Source organism: Teleopsis dalmanni, chromosome 1 (assembly GCF_002237135.1).
Source record: "Teleopsis dalmanni isolate 2A chromosome 1, ASM223713v2, whole genome shotgun sequence".
Classification (NCBI taxonomy): Eukaryota; Metazoa; Arthropoda; class Insecta; order Diptera; family Diopsidae; genus Teleopsis; species Teleopsis dalmanni.
In genome coordinates this window covers 168926814-168944252 of record NC_051846.1, presented here as the reverse complement: position 1 = coordinate 168944252, position 17439 = coordinate 168926814, and the positions used below count along the sequence as shown (strand labels likewise).

At 27.7% G+C, this 17439-nt stretch overlaps 1 protein-coding gene across 1 annotated transcript in view; it reads right to left on the bottom strand.

Moving 5' to 3' along the window:
• The window catches only part of LOC119666688 (homeobox protein aristaless-like), an 86107-nt gene extending 74908 nt beyond the window's left edge, over nucleotides 1–11199 (bottom strand). Inside the window, exon 1 of the mRNA XM_038075970.1 lies at nucleotides 10704–11199. Coding sequence (XP_037931898.1) covers nucleotides 10704–11199 — 496 coding nt within the window. The remainder of the gene's footprint in view (nucleotides 1–10703) is intronic.
• Nucleotides 11200–17439: the final 6240 nt, after the last annotated feature.

Here is a 17439-nt window from a genome sequence, read left to right as displayed (position 1 = left end):
GGAATACATAATTTAGTCAGTGAAATTGGTGGGACTCTGCAGAAACCTCCAGTTATCAAAGAGTAAAAGAGCCCAGATGCACTAACTCGGAAAAGGTTCAACATTTGACTATATTTTTTAATTATCATACATATTTTTGTATATATTTAGTATTGTTTTTTTTATTAAACATACGTATTATTTGTACGACGTAAACATACTGTCCTTCATATTAAATATACATCGTGGCGTAGTTAATTGTTAGAGCGCCACTTCAATGCTATTTGAATTCGATTTCAAAAGTATTCCTTTTTGATCTTTTTTAAAGAAGATTTTTTAAATCACAATTTCAGAAATGAAAGGAAAACTACGTTATTGTGACAAAATTTGGCATATTTACAAACAGAAACGTTCTTCCGAAGCAATTGCCAATTGTTAAAATGCATTCTTGGCCAAATTAACGCGGTGTTAAATTAACAATTTACCGCCTCTTAATTGACAGTTGTTGTTATTGTTGTTGTTGTTGTTGACTTAATTTGTGTGTTTTTCAATTTAAACAATTTAAATAAATTTAAACGAATTTTGTTGGCGATTTTACCTTTGATATTTGAGCCACTTTACTAATAGCTGCGTTAATTGTTTTGCTCTTCACAGCCTCATTAATTGCTTTAAATTTCGTTAATAGATTATTTGGCTGTGTTGCAATTAGTATCTGTGACGTCGGTTGCCACATTGACGTTACAAAGTTGCGTAGCTGTTTTTGTGGAAATTTATAATAATTTTTTTATTTATGTCATTACTCGCAAGTATTCAACATTCGAAAACATTTTCATTTGAATTAGGTTACATAGTAAAGTACATACATCACTATTCATGGAATGGCTGGCGATTATTGCATACACATATGTATGTATTTATTTTACAATTAGCGTTTTATGCAATTATCATTAAGTAGAAGGAAGAAGAAAGCTATAAGGAAGTAATAAAATATCATTTTGTAATATCTTAATGATATCTTCTTATATATATCAGCATATACGCAGACGATTCGACAGGACCGGATAGGATATTTCACAATTCGCCCAACTGAATTGTGAAATGTGTATAAGTGTTGGATGAGATTAAAATGGCGATCGTAAGGAACCACTTAAGAAACGATTTAAAGGCGCCTGGACTATATATTAATGCCTCATATATTGGTAAAAAACGACGTCTATCAGCTAATTAAAACCCTATAGAAACTAGTTTTCTGTCATGTTTTATTAGCGTTTCGCTTATCCTTTTCAGTACTGCATAAAAAATAAATTTAATCTTCCAGCACAGTAATCCATCAGCAGTTATCTCTACTTAATATTCAATGTGTTTACTTAGTTCAATAGGATTAATAGATTTTTTTTATATATATTTCTACATACCGCTACCTCTTCCTATTTTGTTTGCAATTGGTCAATACAAGACACTCATGACAAGTTTTTCATTGCAAGTGTTAAAATCGAAATAAATTCCGGATATGTTTCTAAGGCCCTCTATTTGTCTAAGTGATCTATTTTGCAATTGCTTGCAATATCTCTTTAATCAAAAATACTTCTTTCGTTCCAAAATACTTTAAAAACTTCCCCAAATTTTATTGAACTAAACTCAGGATTGTTTTATGAAACTTATCAAATATTAATGAACTATCAGCGCATAATTTTATTAATGATACTGATTTAAGAATATTCAAAACCTTCTATTCTTTTATAAAACTTAAAGAATATCAAAAGGTTATCAGGGCACATCAATAATAATGGGTGCAGAAGGATCAGAAGCATATTAAAACCACTTTCGAAGAAAAATTCAAGTTAATATTGATTAGCTATAGTATCCACCGAAAACCACGATTATCCTGAATAAAGCTATATTCAAAGTAGCAAAACTGGCGGTGCTAATAGATACTGATTAGCAGGCACCAATGCAAAAATATTATGTATTTCCTTTAACTAGAACTGCAGAATCCACACGAAGGGAAAAAGTATGCTTAAACATATCATATGCAAACAAATCGATTACGACATTCTTTAAGACATTAACGAACCTATTGAACATTCCAAATAGAGTTATTAGAAAAACTATTTCTTAAAAATTTCGAGGTGTCCGAAAACAGAATAGCGCATAGAGACTTTTTTAAGAGAAGAAGGAACTCTACCAATATTTTTTAACTTCTAATGTTAATTGTTTGTTATACAATATGACATCTGCTAAATAATACAACATATGACTAACACAGTTATGGGTTATTCACATTTCATATACGAAAAGTATATTTTGATATACTTGAAAGCGTATTTTCACATTTATACAAAATACTGGTATTTATATATAATTTGAAACAATTATTGGGTACAATTATTGTGCACCAAAATTGCTTAAAAAATGCTAAAAATTGCTTGTCATCATCGCTGACAAGAGCAACATTTTTATAAAATCAATTTTGAAAAGCAGCTGTGCTAATTTTTTTCTCAATCAGACACGAATCAGCTCTTTAAAATTATGAATAAAATCATTAAAATTTTATATAAAATATTAATTGTCTATATACACACATATATATCTCTACTTACGATTAGCATTGTAAATTAATATTCTATTCATTTTATATATAATATCAAATAAATTTTTATATATATTCTATTAATAAATTTTTAGTTTATTTAGCACGAAATTCACCAAATCTCAAGTACACTTAAAAAAATTTTGAAAGTTTCCAAATTAACCAAAAATAAGTTCAATTTGTGAATTAATTGGTTTGCTTATTAATTAATAATTTTTTTATTACAACCTTTTTTTAATTTTTTGTTAAACTTATGCTAATAAATACGGCGCAGTCTTATATTGGCCACCACTGTTGTATTTTACTTGCCTCTGGGCAGAGAAGAACAGTGGCGGTAACTACTTGTTCTTCAGCAAGAAATCGATTTGAGACTGCCTAGCAGCAGACGAATTGTCTGACATAGTTCTGCTGTTGGGTGGTCTAGTTCACTCTAGAATTCTTAAGAAGTTATTGTACTTCTTTATTTCTTAAGTGTACTTTAAAAAGAAATTTAAATAATTTTTTTTACTTAAATTAGAAGAAAAAAAACTTCATGCAAACCTTTGTAGTTATAAAGAACTTTGCATTTTGAATAATTAAAATATAATTAATGAATTAATATGTATTTGTATATATAATAATAAGCATAGAAACAAATTATTACATGCTTACTATGATTATTGTTTGAAACACATTAATTTTTCTTTAGTTTCAGTTTTAATTAAGAAACATAATCATTTCGCAGAATTGTGTTCTAGAAACTTATTAGAGAGTATAAAAGAAGAATAATAACAATAGCAATACAGACTCCAAAATTACGATCTCTATAGATCTTTTGTATTGCTTTTGTACTACTTTTTTTTTGTTAATCTAAATCCCACCAACATATTTCAACCATCTTCCGTCATTTTTCTATTCATGGTCCAGGCGTTGTTGAGTTATGCGCTTACCAACACATTTTTCGATTCATTTTTATATATAAGATTTTATTATTTTAATCAATTCTTTGGAAAATTTAGTTTTTCACTTTTCTGAAAATCAATATATATCTCTTTACCATCAGTTTAAGAGTAACGAAACCAGTAAAGGTTAATCTGAATTAATAAACGAATTTTTTTTATATAATATCTATATAAAACATATGTGTACATTTTTGCGGTACATCTCAAGTGTTTGCCTCTAATCTGTTCATAATTACCTCATCACTTGCAAATTTTCACGCGAAATATTTGCTTTTGTTCTCGCACTTTTTTATTCGAAAAAACGTCAGATTTCATTTAAAAAAGAAAAAATAAATAAACATAAAAAAAACTCAGAAATCATATCAGATTTCATTAAGAATTCTAAAAAGAGTAGCGTTACGAGAACAATCAATCACATATCCGAGGCTAATAAATAACTACAGCTCGAGTACAGTAATTTAGTCAGAGAACGCAGAAAAATCGCTTAATTTAAAATCATTAACGAAGTGTCAGCGTTGGAACAATTAAAATTCCACATCTTCTAAAGCAAAAAAAAATAAAATAAAAGCGAAAACGTTTTGCCCTATTAACAACCCTTTTTTTGGAATCTTCTTAGGTTTTAAATGTTTACAGAAATGCACTGAAACAAAGAAAACTAGAGCGTTGCGAAACCAAACAGCGGGGATGTACCGGCAGCAGGCAGCAGGCAGTAAGCAGGAGGCACCAGGCAGCACAGCTCAACGACGACGCCTTGAAACAATGACAGGAACAGAAAAATTAGCGCGCTTGTCTGTCAAATTTAATTTCGCTTTGATATGTCACTTGCAATTTTTTATTTATTTTTTTCGATTTTTTATTTAAATTTATTTTATTTTATTTTTTTTTTAACTACACAAGAACACAGAAAGCAGCACATTTACGCGTTCAAAGCAGCAAAATGAAGAGACTTCAATAACCAACGAGACATTGCACTCCGCCATATGAGGGCTCTTGTAGGGCTAATAAATGAAGCCTTTGCGGTAGTTCTTTCGGATTCAGTTGACGTATACGTGGGTAAATATGAGTGTATGGCGTAACCTGCATGCTGTTGAAATTAGTAACTTAACAGTGAATATACTCGTATCATTGCAGAATTATAGAGAGAATATTAACACCCTACAATAATATATTCTATAGTTGTACTTATTATCCACATTAACTTTTGAAAATATATACTTATACTTATATATACCAAATATGCAATTATCGAGTGTCAACACATTTTTTGTATGGATTTTGTTTGGAGTTTCTTTGATAAATAAATTAATAACTGCAAATGTACGATACTTTTATCAATAGATGCTTGAGACGACTTAATATGGTGGCTTAAGAATATGGTGGCATAGAACGATCAGCAACTAGTGACTATAGGCTATAACAGAACAAAAGCTAATTGATAAACAAATCTTAAATAGAAAGTATGGGTGGTTGGGCCACACTCTACACAAACCCTTTAGTGAAATCGCATATGCCGCTCCAGACTACATGGAAAAGTATAATCAGCAGAGAATCGAGCAAATCTTTCAATTGACTAAGAACTATAGTGCGTGATAGAGATATGTAATTGGCAATCTATTGTGAATAATAATAATACACAATAGGAAAGTATAAATACCATAGTGTAAATAAAGTATTAAACTATATTAAATGCTTTTTAAATACTGATAACTTCACACTTAAATTATAGAATATCATCTTCACACTTAAATTATAGTATGTTTGTATTGCCTTCATTAAAGTCGTTTATTTGATTTAGGTCGCTAATGAAGTTGATTAACTTAATTAATAATAAATTAAAGGAAATTATACCACAAATGATGAATCCAACATTGCAAAGTATATATATATATATCCCGTGAAGTGATTTTGCTTTAGGGCAAAATGAAATGATATGTCGAAATGAAATTTGGCATAAGTATGTATTTGATATATAGATGAAAACGTAAATAAATAAAAAACAAACAAGGAAATATATATTTAATTAAAATTTTTCACAACCAAACCACATTATATCAGATATTGAAATATATATAACTAAACCCTGTGTTGGCAAAAAAACGAAATTACTTTCTGGACAATCTAATATATCTTTTATATATTATATATAAATAATTCATGACATTGAAAAATTGTATCTTCTATTGTGGTTATAACTTGTTATGTGCATTAGTGTTTATTGAATTATGTACAATAGATCTATTCCGGTTATACTGCTTTCTAACCATTAATAATAATATCTGTTGAATTATATATTTAATGAAAATGAATATATGTATATATATATATATTTATATGAATTTATATAATATATATTTTTTGTGTTAGCTTGTCAGGATCAGTAAAATGTAGCTAAAACTGGAAATAGGGTATTGAAACCTAATAGGAGTATAGTTATATTATTATTAAATCAAATCTATTAAATTACATATACTTTGCATTTTAAAAGACATTTGATGAAATACTGTATAGATAATATATATACATATATATATAGGTATTGATATTATATAAATTATTTTATAATATCTATAATATCTATGTATCTATATAATATACGAGTGAAATAAAGGTATACTACAAATGATATATATATATAATAATATAATGTATATTATTATTGAAAAGAAGGGATATTGCACTGCGACCTAAAAGATCTATTGTGCCCCTTAGTCGGATTAGAGTGTGTTTCTCCAAGTTCGATTTCTTAAATGAAAGACAATATAGAGCATATCTTTCCTAGTCTTGGATCCTTTTGATCCATGAAATACTCCTCAAGTACATTGTATACAGTTTTCTCTCTCTTTTCTACAGTATCTGCAGTTTGAGTTGGAATGAATTCCTTACTTTGAATATAAACTAAAGCTGCAGATACTTAAATGTAGCGTGTCAGTAAGAATATATCTTATAGAAAACAAACCCCATAAAAAATAAAAATAGAAGTACAGTTCAAAGTTATCATATCCGGATGAAAGCATATTTAATAACGAGTTACTTGTCGTAGCACTTAAACACTGCAGACTTCTTATCCATCGAACTAGCAACATGTCTGTCTGTTTGTCGTTGTATCTGTCAACTTAATGTGATTTAAGAGTACGTTGCCTGTGAAGTACAACAAAATTCGAAATTGAATATGAAAATTGCAATTTGTCGGACACTGACACAATTCAATTTTTTGCGATACTTCTGCTTCGTACTATACATAGTTGGCCAGCTCATCAGCGTCATCAGCGAAACGGAGATACAAATAAAGTGTTTGTCATTCAATTGTGTTCGACACACAACTACACTCCTCCGCTTAGGAGTCAAGTACTGCAAGTAATTAGCGTACGAACGGATTAATCTCATTTCGATTCGATATGTGTGTATCTTTTTTCATCAAACGGCGAGTCTTTGTTGTTGTATTTCGTTTCGATATCAGCAGTGGATGCCACATTTTCTGTTGTGATTATTGAAATTATCATTGTTGTTACTGTTTTATGTTGAGTGGTATTTCTGTATTGCTGTGTTATTGTTGTTGTTGTTGTTATTATTATTATTATTTGTATAAACAAATATACAAATATTGTGTATTTAAAAATGTTTATTTTTTCTTCAATTTTCTACTTTAATTGGGATTTTTGTTATTTTTTGACTTCCGATTAATTTGAATTAACGAGTTTCTCATTTCACCTATTTTTTTTTTTTTTGTTATTTTTTTGAAAAAAGCAAATAATAATAATAATAATTGTAATAATAAAATGATTTGTTGATTTTATTGTATTTGTTACTTTAATTTTGTTTATTTTTGTAGTTTTTTAACAGTTAAATCTTTAATCAATGTGTGAAAATAATTTGATGAACTTGTTCTGATATCTCATCGAATGTAATTATGCAAATTATTAATAAGCTTAACGTCTATTTTTGGTTCACAACAGAAATCTTGAGGTTTTTTATTATATTTGAATATGTACATATGTATATGGTATTTAGTCCGTCGTAATTCTACGAGGCTCTCACTTGTGAGTATAAAGAAATAAAACAATTCTTAAGAAAGTTTTTATTATATTAACTTAATAAAGGTATTTTTATTAGCATTCTATTTTTAATTTTAAGTCGTAATAGTTTGGTAGTAAGCTTAACAAGTTAGAGATACTGACTGAAAACTGGATATGAACCAATTTTGAGCTAAATCATCCGAAGCAAACACATGTATTTTAAGAGATGATACACTCCCGTATCTAGAGCAAAATCAAGCCCATGAAAAATATGTATTACTCTCTGCAAAGTTTTGTTGGACCCCTTGATCATAGTTTAAATAATTTAGGTAATAAACCCTTCAAATATGTAAATATATATTCCAAACAAATATATATAAATTCCATATATTCGAAAAAAAATAAATATATAAATGTTCCAAGTATCATAATTTGCAATTTAGAAGAAAAAACGTTAGAACTGTGTCAAAAGCTGACATTACCAGTTGTTAGTCTTACAGATCTACACGGTCGAAAATTTTAGTTTAAATTCTCAACCCTGTAAACTTTTTTAGGGTTTATATCAATATTTTCAAACTCTGAGGTTGGCTTTTTAAACCTACTGAAGTTTATAATTGGTAATATATAAGAAAATAAACTCTAGAAGTTGAATGCTTCAACTTTAAAGTTTAAATCGCAGAAAATAAACTGCGTGAGTTGATAACATAAACCGCAAGTTTTATTTTGAAACCATCAAAGGTTGAGTTTTCAGACCCCAGAGTTTAAAGTCAGCAAAAATATACGTATATAAAATATTTAAACCCGAAAAGTTTTAGTTTTCAACCCAAAAGTTGTGATTATAAACCTATTCAAATTTAAATTAAAACTGAAAGGTTTTTTTCCTCGAATTCTTATTGCGGCGCCATATTGTCGCCACAGTTATATAGTTGTGTTTACACTAGTTCTCAGTTTTTCCACTTTTTTGCTCAGAAGAAATGCGCAAATGCAAAATGCAGCAATTGTTCGTGATCGTTTGGTAAGTGCGCATGTAGTATAGAGCCGTGCGGGAGATATCTTAAAGTGTTTTTCGTTAAAAAAAATATATTTAAATATATTAAATATATTGTCAGTGCTTTGGCAGATTTCGTTATAAGTAAATTTGGCGATTTTCCGAGCAGAATAGTTAAATTGCGCATTGCAACGATTACAACGGAGCTTATCCCATTTTTGCCAACCAATCCAAAGTATTATGGAGCAGTAAGTATACAAAATAATGCAAAAGAAATTTGCTTTTTGAAAACTTCCTTTTATTTCAATTCACTTCATTTTTTTCCCATTAGAAAATTTTTTTCGATCCTGATAATAATACAGGTTACCTTCAGAGTCAACTTAAAAATCGTAACTTCATAACTTCGTAAAGAAAGAAGTATGAAATAGAAAATTCAGAAGAACTGTGTGTTAGAAGCAGCAGCACACAGCATAGAAAGAAGTTATTAGAGCAAAAAGTCAATATAGGAAATATATTTCCATTCTACTTTTTGGATCCCGAACTGGTTAGTAAAGTAAATTTGAAAATATGAAATGAAATTCTTATATGAACTCACTTTCAGATTTTACTTGATTTCTGTATTCAGTTTCCACAAATCACCACTCAGCATACAAAAGCTTGGCAAGAAGTAAAAAAAAAGTGCTAACAGTCTTCGCATCAAAAGGGATACAAGACTGCTTTCTTGAAGGTATCTGGTCTTATCCACTTCCATTATTTTTTATAAATGAAATATAATTTTATAAATTGAATAAACGATAAATAAAATATTTTTTTAAACAAAATATATTTTATTGCTCCTATTTCATTTAAAGGGTTAATATAGAAATAAACCTTCAGTTTAAAATTAAGAGCAAAGAGTTTAAAGTTTATGCTCTGAAGTTTTTAGTATAAACTTTTGAGTTTAAAAATTAAAACCGATATGTTTTAATTTTAAACCTTAGAGCTTAAAGAGTGCGTCGAATTTTAGACTTTCGGTTTAAAATTTAAACCGAATAAGTTTTAAAAACAAACCTATTAGTTTTGAAAATCAACCTCAGGGTTTAGAAGATGTACATAATCAGTGTTATGTACTTCTTTTTAAACTGAACGGTTTAAATTATAAACTCATTTAAGTTTGGATAAATATAAAAACCCTCTGAGTTTTAAATTTAAACGAAAATTTTCGACCGTATAAGAACGCAAAAATTGTATGATATTATTCCTGCATAAAAGTAAGTTCCTGTGCAAGCAATCGAGTTAAATAACCTATTATAACATAATTCTATATTTATTATAAAGACTCTATAAACCCATTCTATGCAGCTTATTGTATGATTCCTGGATTCAAAAGAGTTTTTTAAAACGGATAATAAATTCTAAACTATCTCTGGCAAGTTATATGAACTCTTAGAATAAAAGAAAAATAGAATAAAATATAGTAAAAACCAGTTTTTGTGAGTTTTTTTTTCGTTTCAGACCCTATCCACCGCATTAAAAAATATTTTTCAATTGTGTTTGGAAAACTAATTTTTATACCTACTCGTATTTTTTTGTTGCGATCCCTATCCGCCGCACAAAAACAGGTTTGACTGTGTCTATAAATTTTCTGTCAAATATTATTTTCATATATTGTACATAGGTATACATCTAGAACAACTAGAATACATATTGAAGATTATTATAATTTAATAATTACTATGATTAGAAAAAATCAGATAGAAATCTGCTGACTAATCATCAGATGAAACATCTACATTTATAAATTTTAAAGGCTCAACCCCAAAAAGTCCACGTGGAATATATTATTCGTCCGTATCAAAATTTGAGTAGCTAAATCTGAGTGTTTGCTAAAACAGACTGATAGACAAACAGAGGAACATATAGTCAAAAATATCTTATATATACTATACTTGTGTTGAGTTAAGTATAACATCAGATCATCTTTGCCGCGTTTGAAGCATCTTGGTTAATTAATTATATCAATTTTACTTAATTTGGATGTGTGAAGGATATAGAAATACCAATATCTTATTCTATATATTATATATGTTAATTATTATTATTATAGCTTATAAAACTACTCAAAATATAAATATGTGTTTTTTTATTATAAAGTAATGGATCTTCATCTTAACGGATACTAATTTAAAATCTGTCAAACTAATAATACTTACCCTGTGCATGCAGCAGATTATGTGGATGCTGGTGATGTGCTATTTGTGTATGATGCACTGCTGAGGATGTCCCGCCAGTGGCATTAAGGTTATGTGGCAGGAATGCTGCTGCAACCGCGGCATGAGCATTAAAATATGCCATACGTGAAGCTGCTGCCATGGTCATTTGATGATGTTGATCAGCTGTAAACGGTGGTGAAACTGAAGAATTCGCATACATGGCCGGTGTTATAGCTGCAGTCGCAATAGACATTGAAGAAGCTGAAGTTGCAGACGAACTACGTGGTGATGGTGTTAAATCATGTGCTCCTGATAGCGATGTTTTACTCTGGCTTAAAGCAGTCGGTGATGTACTATTGCCATGTGCTGTTATTTGTGGTGGTGAAGCAGTTCCATTTGAAACAGCACGTGTTGCTGCCACTGCTGCCGCTGCAGCTGCTGCTGAATTACTTAAGCCAAGTAATTCTTGTATGGCAAAAGGGGAACGTTGCGGCATTTTTAAGAATTTGATTTTAAAATTTTAACTTTTTTTTATTTAATTTTGAATTATATTTTATATTTAATTTTTATATCTCTTCTTATTGTTTATTGAACTCATTTAGTCTCTTTTGCTTTTATTTTTAACTAGCATTATTAAGGGATTAATAGTACATTTTTTTCTATTATGAATGTTAATATTCAAATTTCAATTTGTTTAAAATTACTTTTCACTTTATAATATATCTTAAAATTTAGTAATAATAAATTCTCTACAATACAAAATTTATATGTTTAACAGAACAACAAATAACAATTAAAAAACTTAACAGACTCAAGACATACCACAGAAGTAAGAATATAATATTACGAATCAAAACGTAGTGATATATATATGTATGTATAAGTTTAAAATGAAAACGTTATACAACAGACGATAACGATATATAACAAGTACCTATACATATAACCCACAGCTAAAAAATATTTTAATCGGAAAATATTACAACAACAATAATATCAGTTATAATTATTTATAGTTGTATACTAAGTTATTTACCGAGTTTTGTTTTGGGCACAAAAGCATCAAAGATTCTGACCCATCAGACCCATAAAACTAGGTAATATCTCCGCACAAGTTTGGTACATTCTATAATTTAGTGATAATAAGATTATCGCAAAAGGTTATTTGAGAAATTTCTTATTATTATAACCTTTTATTATTTGGTGTTATAGAAATAATAGTTTTAGTGCCGTATTCATATATACATATGACGTACTCATATATAATACATAAATATTCAGCAATATGCAAAATAGGTTCTATGTCTATGATATAAGAATATATACGAATACACTATAATAGTATGGAAATAAGAAGACAGTAAGTGGACTCTATTAAACAACGCGCTTCAAAAAGCTTTTGCCTTAGAAGGAGGAGAGTCATAATAGAAAATTATAACCCAAAGTTCTTAGTTGCAGAAATTAACAGAAAAAATCACTGTTGTAAAATTGTCTGATAACCATTATGAGATAATGTGACATCCATTGTTATTGTCAGATTTAACTTCTTCTATTTTTTATTATCATTAAGTATTAATTATTTGCAAAATTCAAATTATTTGTAAGGAAGAGTTTAATTAAAAATAAACACAATTATTGTAACTAAGCAATAGTTTAAATACTTTCAATATCAATAGAGAAGGTAATTATTTCGATTTCTACGACTTAGATGTGATTAAAAGATTTTAACTATGGACTATTTAAACTATCTGTAAATGATAAATACTGTTTGACATATTCATACCTCTCCTTTTTTATATTTATTTGATAACAATAAAAAAAATAAAGTTTTAATATTAAAGAATTTAGGAACTTTCCATGACCTTTGATTTCCAAGCCTTATTTAGAAAATGAACTTTTAGACTAGACTTCAAATGTTTAAGATGGTAAAAATTCGAGGATTCACATATAGTAAGAGTAACATTGACATATATATATGTATTATTTATGTATTATATATATAACAAAAATAGCTAGTAACTTTAATGTAAAAATTTTAAACGATTTTAATCCCGAAAGATTAATTAAGCAGAGCCTCCAGTTTTATTCAAAGAAATATATTAATAACGATCAAGATATTGCTTATATAAAATATATGGTTGTTAAACGAAGTTTGAAATATCTTGAAAGGTTAAGTTACCAGATAAATCCACTAGCTGTAGCTCTATAGGATGAAACGGTGAAATTCCGAAGACAAAATTATGTTATTTTTAGATGTTATTTAAGTTTGAAAGTTTTGTTATATTAATGAACTTAAACAGACTTTACTGGCAAAAATAATTAAAATCAAAACATAAAGTTATAATATTTAATAAGTAACACTAAATAAAAAATACTAAATATTATAACCTTATGTTTTAATTTTAAATATTTTATTCAATAAATTATATTTAAATTAATAAACTATAATTTTAAATGAATGTAAAAACCTACTTATTGGGTATGATGAAGAACATAAACTCATAATAAGTTAACATTTAAAAAAATGATTGTATTAATTATAAGAAACAGGCTAATGAACTGAAAATACATTAAAAAAGTAACTTTCGTAATTAGTCCAATATTAATTTAGAGTTGATTATGTAATATTATTAAATAATTTAAATATATAAGAAACTACGGTGGCTTATCTAATTATTATAAAATCTATCAAAAGTTCAAAAGCTGTTAGTACGATGCGTTTCAATAAGAATTACAGAAACGCCTAGACTAAAAATATATTTTAATAAATCTTTAAAATATAATTTGTGCCTTTGTCTTAAAAATAGAATTCAACGTATTCCTTAAATTAGCGAAACTGTCTACTATGAGATCTAAACAAAGTATCGGCAGAATACTTTGACTATGTGACTTACATCTAACCAGATAAGCCTAACCTAATCAATCAAAAGTTATATTCCAGTAATTATATAAAATATATTGTCTTTCTCCAAATATATCAACTATATTCTCAACATTAAATAACTCAATATTCAATAAAGCAGCATTAGTATTTTGAAATATTATAATTAAATGATTTATTTAAAATATTATTAAATAATTTATGTTTTTAAAATTCTCAAATAAATTTTTTGAACCCATTTTTTAAGCTACTAAATTTCAATTAATATTAAAATGATGAAAATATTATTTATAAAACTGGGATTTGATATATGTTTTGTCTTCCACTCATATTTAAATACTTTTTTACTTGAATATTATAATAATATATTACTTATTAAAAGTAATTAAAATAATTTTTCCTAAATAAATAAAGAATTTTTTACTATAAAACAAATAAGTATTAATAAAAAAAATTTAATTGCATAGTCCTAAAATAATATGTACTAATAATAAAATTAAATGTTATTAATTATTTATTTTTAAATTTTTTTAATATTTTCTTTAATAAATTTTTAATAATTTGTTTTCGAAAACTCAAGAACTCTTTAAAAGTTTTTGAAAAAGATTTTTAAATTTTCTTTTTAAAACCAATTATATTTATATATAAATATTATCTTAAAATAAAATTATTTGATAACCTGATTTATTTATTATAATAACTAAATAGGGATATGAAATTTAGATTGACATCGATCCGTAGTATATTTTAAAATAATTAAACAATTTATTTAAATATTAAAAAATTATTTATTAAATAGCTGAATTTTAAATTTTTAGGAAATACTGTAAATACTGGTAAAAAGTATTTATTTAATTGTGAAATTTAAATAGAATAAATAAATCAATTTCAATTTCTCGGAGTAGATCTATTCAAAGTGTTTACTATAAATCAAAGAACTATGCACGGGCCTAAAATATTGGTTATCCAAATATATGAGTACCGTTTAAAATCCTTCTTCTCTTTTTTAAACATCATTTATTGGATATTGAGTAGTACAATTTTACTGTTTATTAATTTATTACTATTGCTAATTTTACGTATTAAGTAATACGTGTGCGGGTTATAATTTAAAACCTGATACTAAAAATTGAGGGAGTTTTATTTCAGACCATTTATAATCCATATTAAATTCTAATCGAAAATAATTTTTAAAATTTTGTATTCAAAAAAATTTATTTGCATAAATTTAAAATTTTAAAAAACATTCTCTACTCGATAACCACAGTTTTAATTTAATTATAAAGCATTTCTGTTCATATTCATTCATATATTTCTTCCGCTTTGCCTCCTTCTAATAACCGAAGAAAAAATCCATCCGCTTTACTCAAACAAACTAAAAACTAACCAAAGGCGCAGTAAATTTGCATCAAGAAAACTTCTTCCCGATGGAAATTTGTCAAAGAGTAAAGAGAAAAAAAAACAAGTGGGCACCCAATCGAGTAAGCAACCGCAAAGCGTATTAATGAGCTTAACGACTAAGCCACATCCAACGCACACACTAACACACACGCACATACGTTAACCGTACTTTCCGAATACATGCAAGCAACACATAATGACAAATTAAAGCACGCAACATACATCCAAGCTAATCTGTCTGCTGCGGGAGTAACAGTATGGCCAACACACAAACAACACAGTGGAGAGAAAAGCGCCTACGTTGAAATAAAATAAGCCAACTAAAAGCAAAACACCAAATACATTAGCAGCAAAACTGTGTAAGAAGAGCACGCGTTTTATTTGCACTCAGTTAAAAATAATAACAACAATAAAAAGGAAAAATAAATATTTTTTTTAAATTAAACTCTTTGATTTGTTGTTGGGGCACATAAAAATGTAAACAAACGTAGACAAATGTTAAAAAGTCATGAAAAATTAGCATTTTGCACGATTTTTTATATTAATTAAATTTAACATAAATTTAATTATTATATTTAATTTTATTAATATTTGTTTTCTTGTTAAAATATTGTTTTAAAATATTTATTAAACTCAATATTTGTGCATATTACATTACACAAAGCACACCGTAAGATTTTTGCATACGAAAAACGAGTTTAAAATAAGTTTGGATTTTACATAAAATTTTTTACCGCTTTTAGAATTTTTCGCACAACAAATTCGCAATAATTTCCACGTTAAACTGTTGCCTGATTTAACGTTTACCAAGAGTTTTGTGCCGTCGTCGACGTCGCCGCTATTGTCGCCACCAGTTCGTTCGAAAAGTCAACCCGCAGCTCATTGCATGTTTATGCATTTTTTAAGCCTTACGAGATTTGCGCAAAAATATAACAGCACACAGAATCGAAATCAAAATCAAAAGAGGAAAACAAAAATTTCAATATTGAAAAAATATAATTCTCATACCTTAAATGATGCTCCTCTGCTAGTGCTAATACTTGCCAACGGTAAAAATTAAGTAAAGCATGGGCGTTAACCTAACCCATCTAGCCACCTGGTATTATTTAAAGTTTAAACTAGTTGCGCCCTTCTTACAAACCAAACACTCAGTCTAATTTAAATAACGTGTAAATTTCCCCTTATAGCAAATATGGCGCATGCTCATTTACTGAGAGTAAAAACAGTCAAACATGTTTGTGTGAAATATAGTGTACTATAGCTCAACTCTTCTAACTTATTGCGCTAAAGCATATTCCAGTAAATTTTACTCCAACTAGAATAATTCCAGTAAGGCATTGTATGTAGGATTGTGTAAGTGCACATTTTGTAATAGTAGTTGTAACACTACTCAATACATTGAAACTAAATATTCTTAGTGTTAGTATGATTTTTGTTGCTTTTTCTTTGCTTCTTCATGCTGTGCCTTAACTAAATTTTGTTCAATGGAGGACGGCAATTTATATGAACTCAGTTAACTTGTTCTTGCTGTTGCTGCTGTTGTTGTTGTTGTTAGTGATTTTATATTTTTGTTTTTTTCTTCTTTTTTTTTGATTTTGTCAAAAGCAAAAGCACTATCGTCTGTTTGTCTGCTGTAGTAACTTTACAGTTATCGTTTGTTGTTGCTGTAATTTGTCTATTAGCAAAAGTTCTTATTGTGTTTTTTTTGCCATTGTTTTTGTTGTTTATACACAATTAAAAATCTTTCAACTACGCTCAATATTTTATTTGCTTCTTTATTTTGCTTTTAATCTACTTATTTTGAATTGCTTGTTTTTGTTATTGTTGTTGTTGTTTTTGCTTTTAGCTTTTTTTGTTTTCATACTCCAGTTAAAATGAGTCTAATTAAAAATAGTAGCAGAACTTCGTATTTAAATTTGTAAATTAGCATGTGTATGTAATATGGCAAGCATATTTTGTAAGAGGGAAATGGGAGGGGAAGTAGTTGACATTTGTAGAACAACAGCAGATGACGTTACGTTAAAAGCTTTTATTGTTATTTTATTTTAATTTAAATAATTTTTTTTTTGCGTAGCACGACGGCTTTAAGGATAAAAGGAAGAGAGTAAGAATTTTTGAAAATAGTTTTTCATATGTTAATAAATTCATATCAAAATAATAAAAAATTAATGGTATGTGCGATACTGAATGGCAACTGTATAGTATATAGGTTCCTGAAGATGACCATTAGAGATGGTCGAAATATAGAATATGTTTATAAAATTAAAAATATATTGATGATGAAATAAAATTTCATCTTAATATAAATATATAATGTTCCTAATATTCCACAAAAAAACTTTAAAGTATACTCTAACCACATATTAGTTAAATTCATCTTTTTATTTTGTTAGAGAAATTTTGGCTTATGTGGTAAAGAAGATATGAAAACTAACACACGATATGGTTAAACCA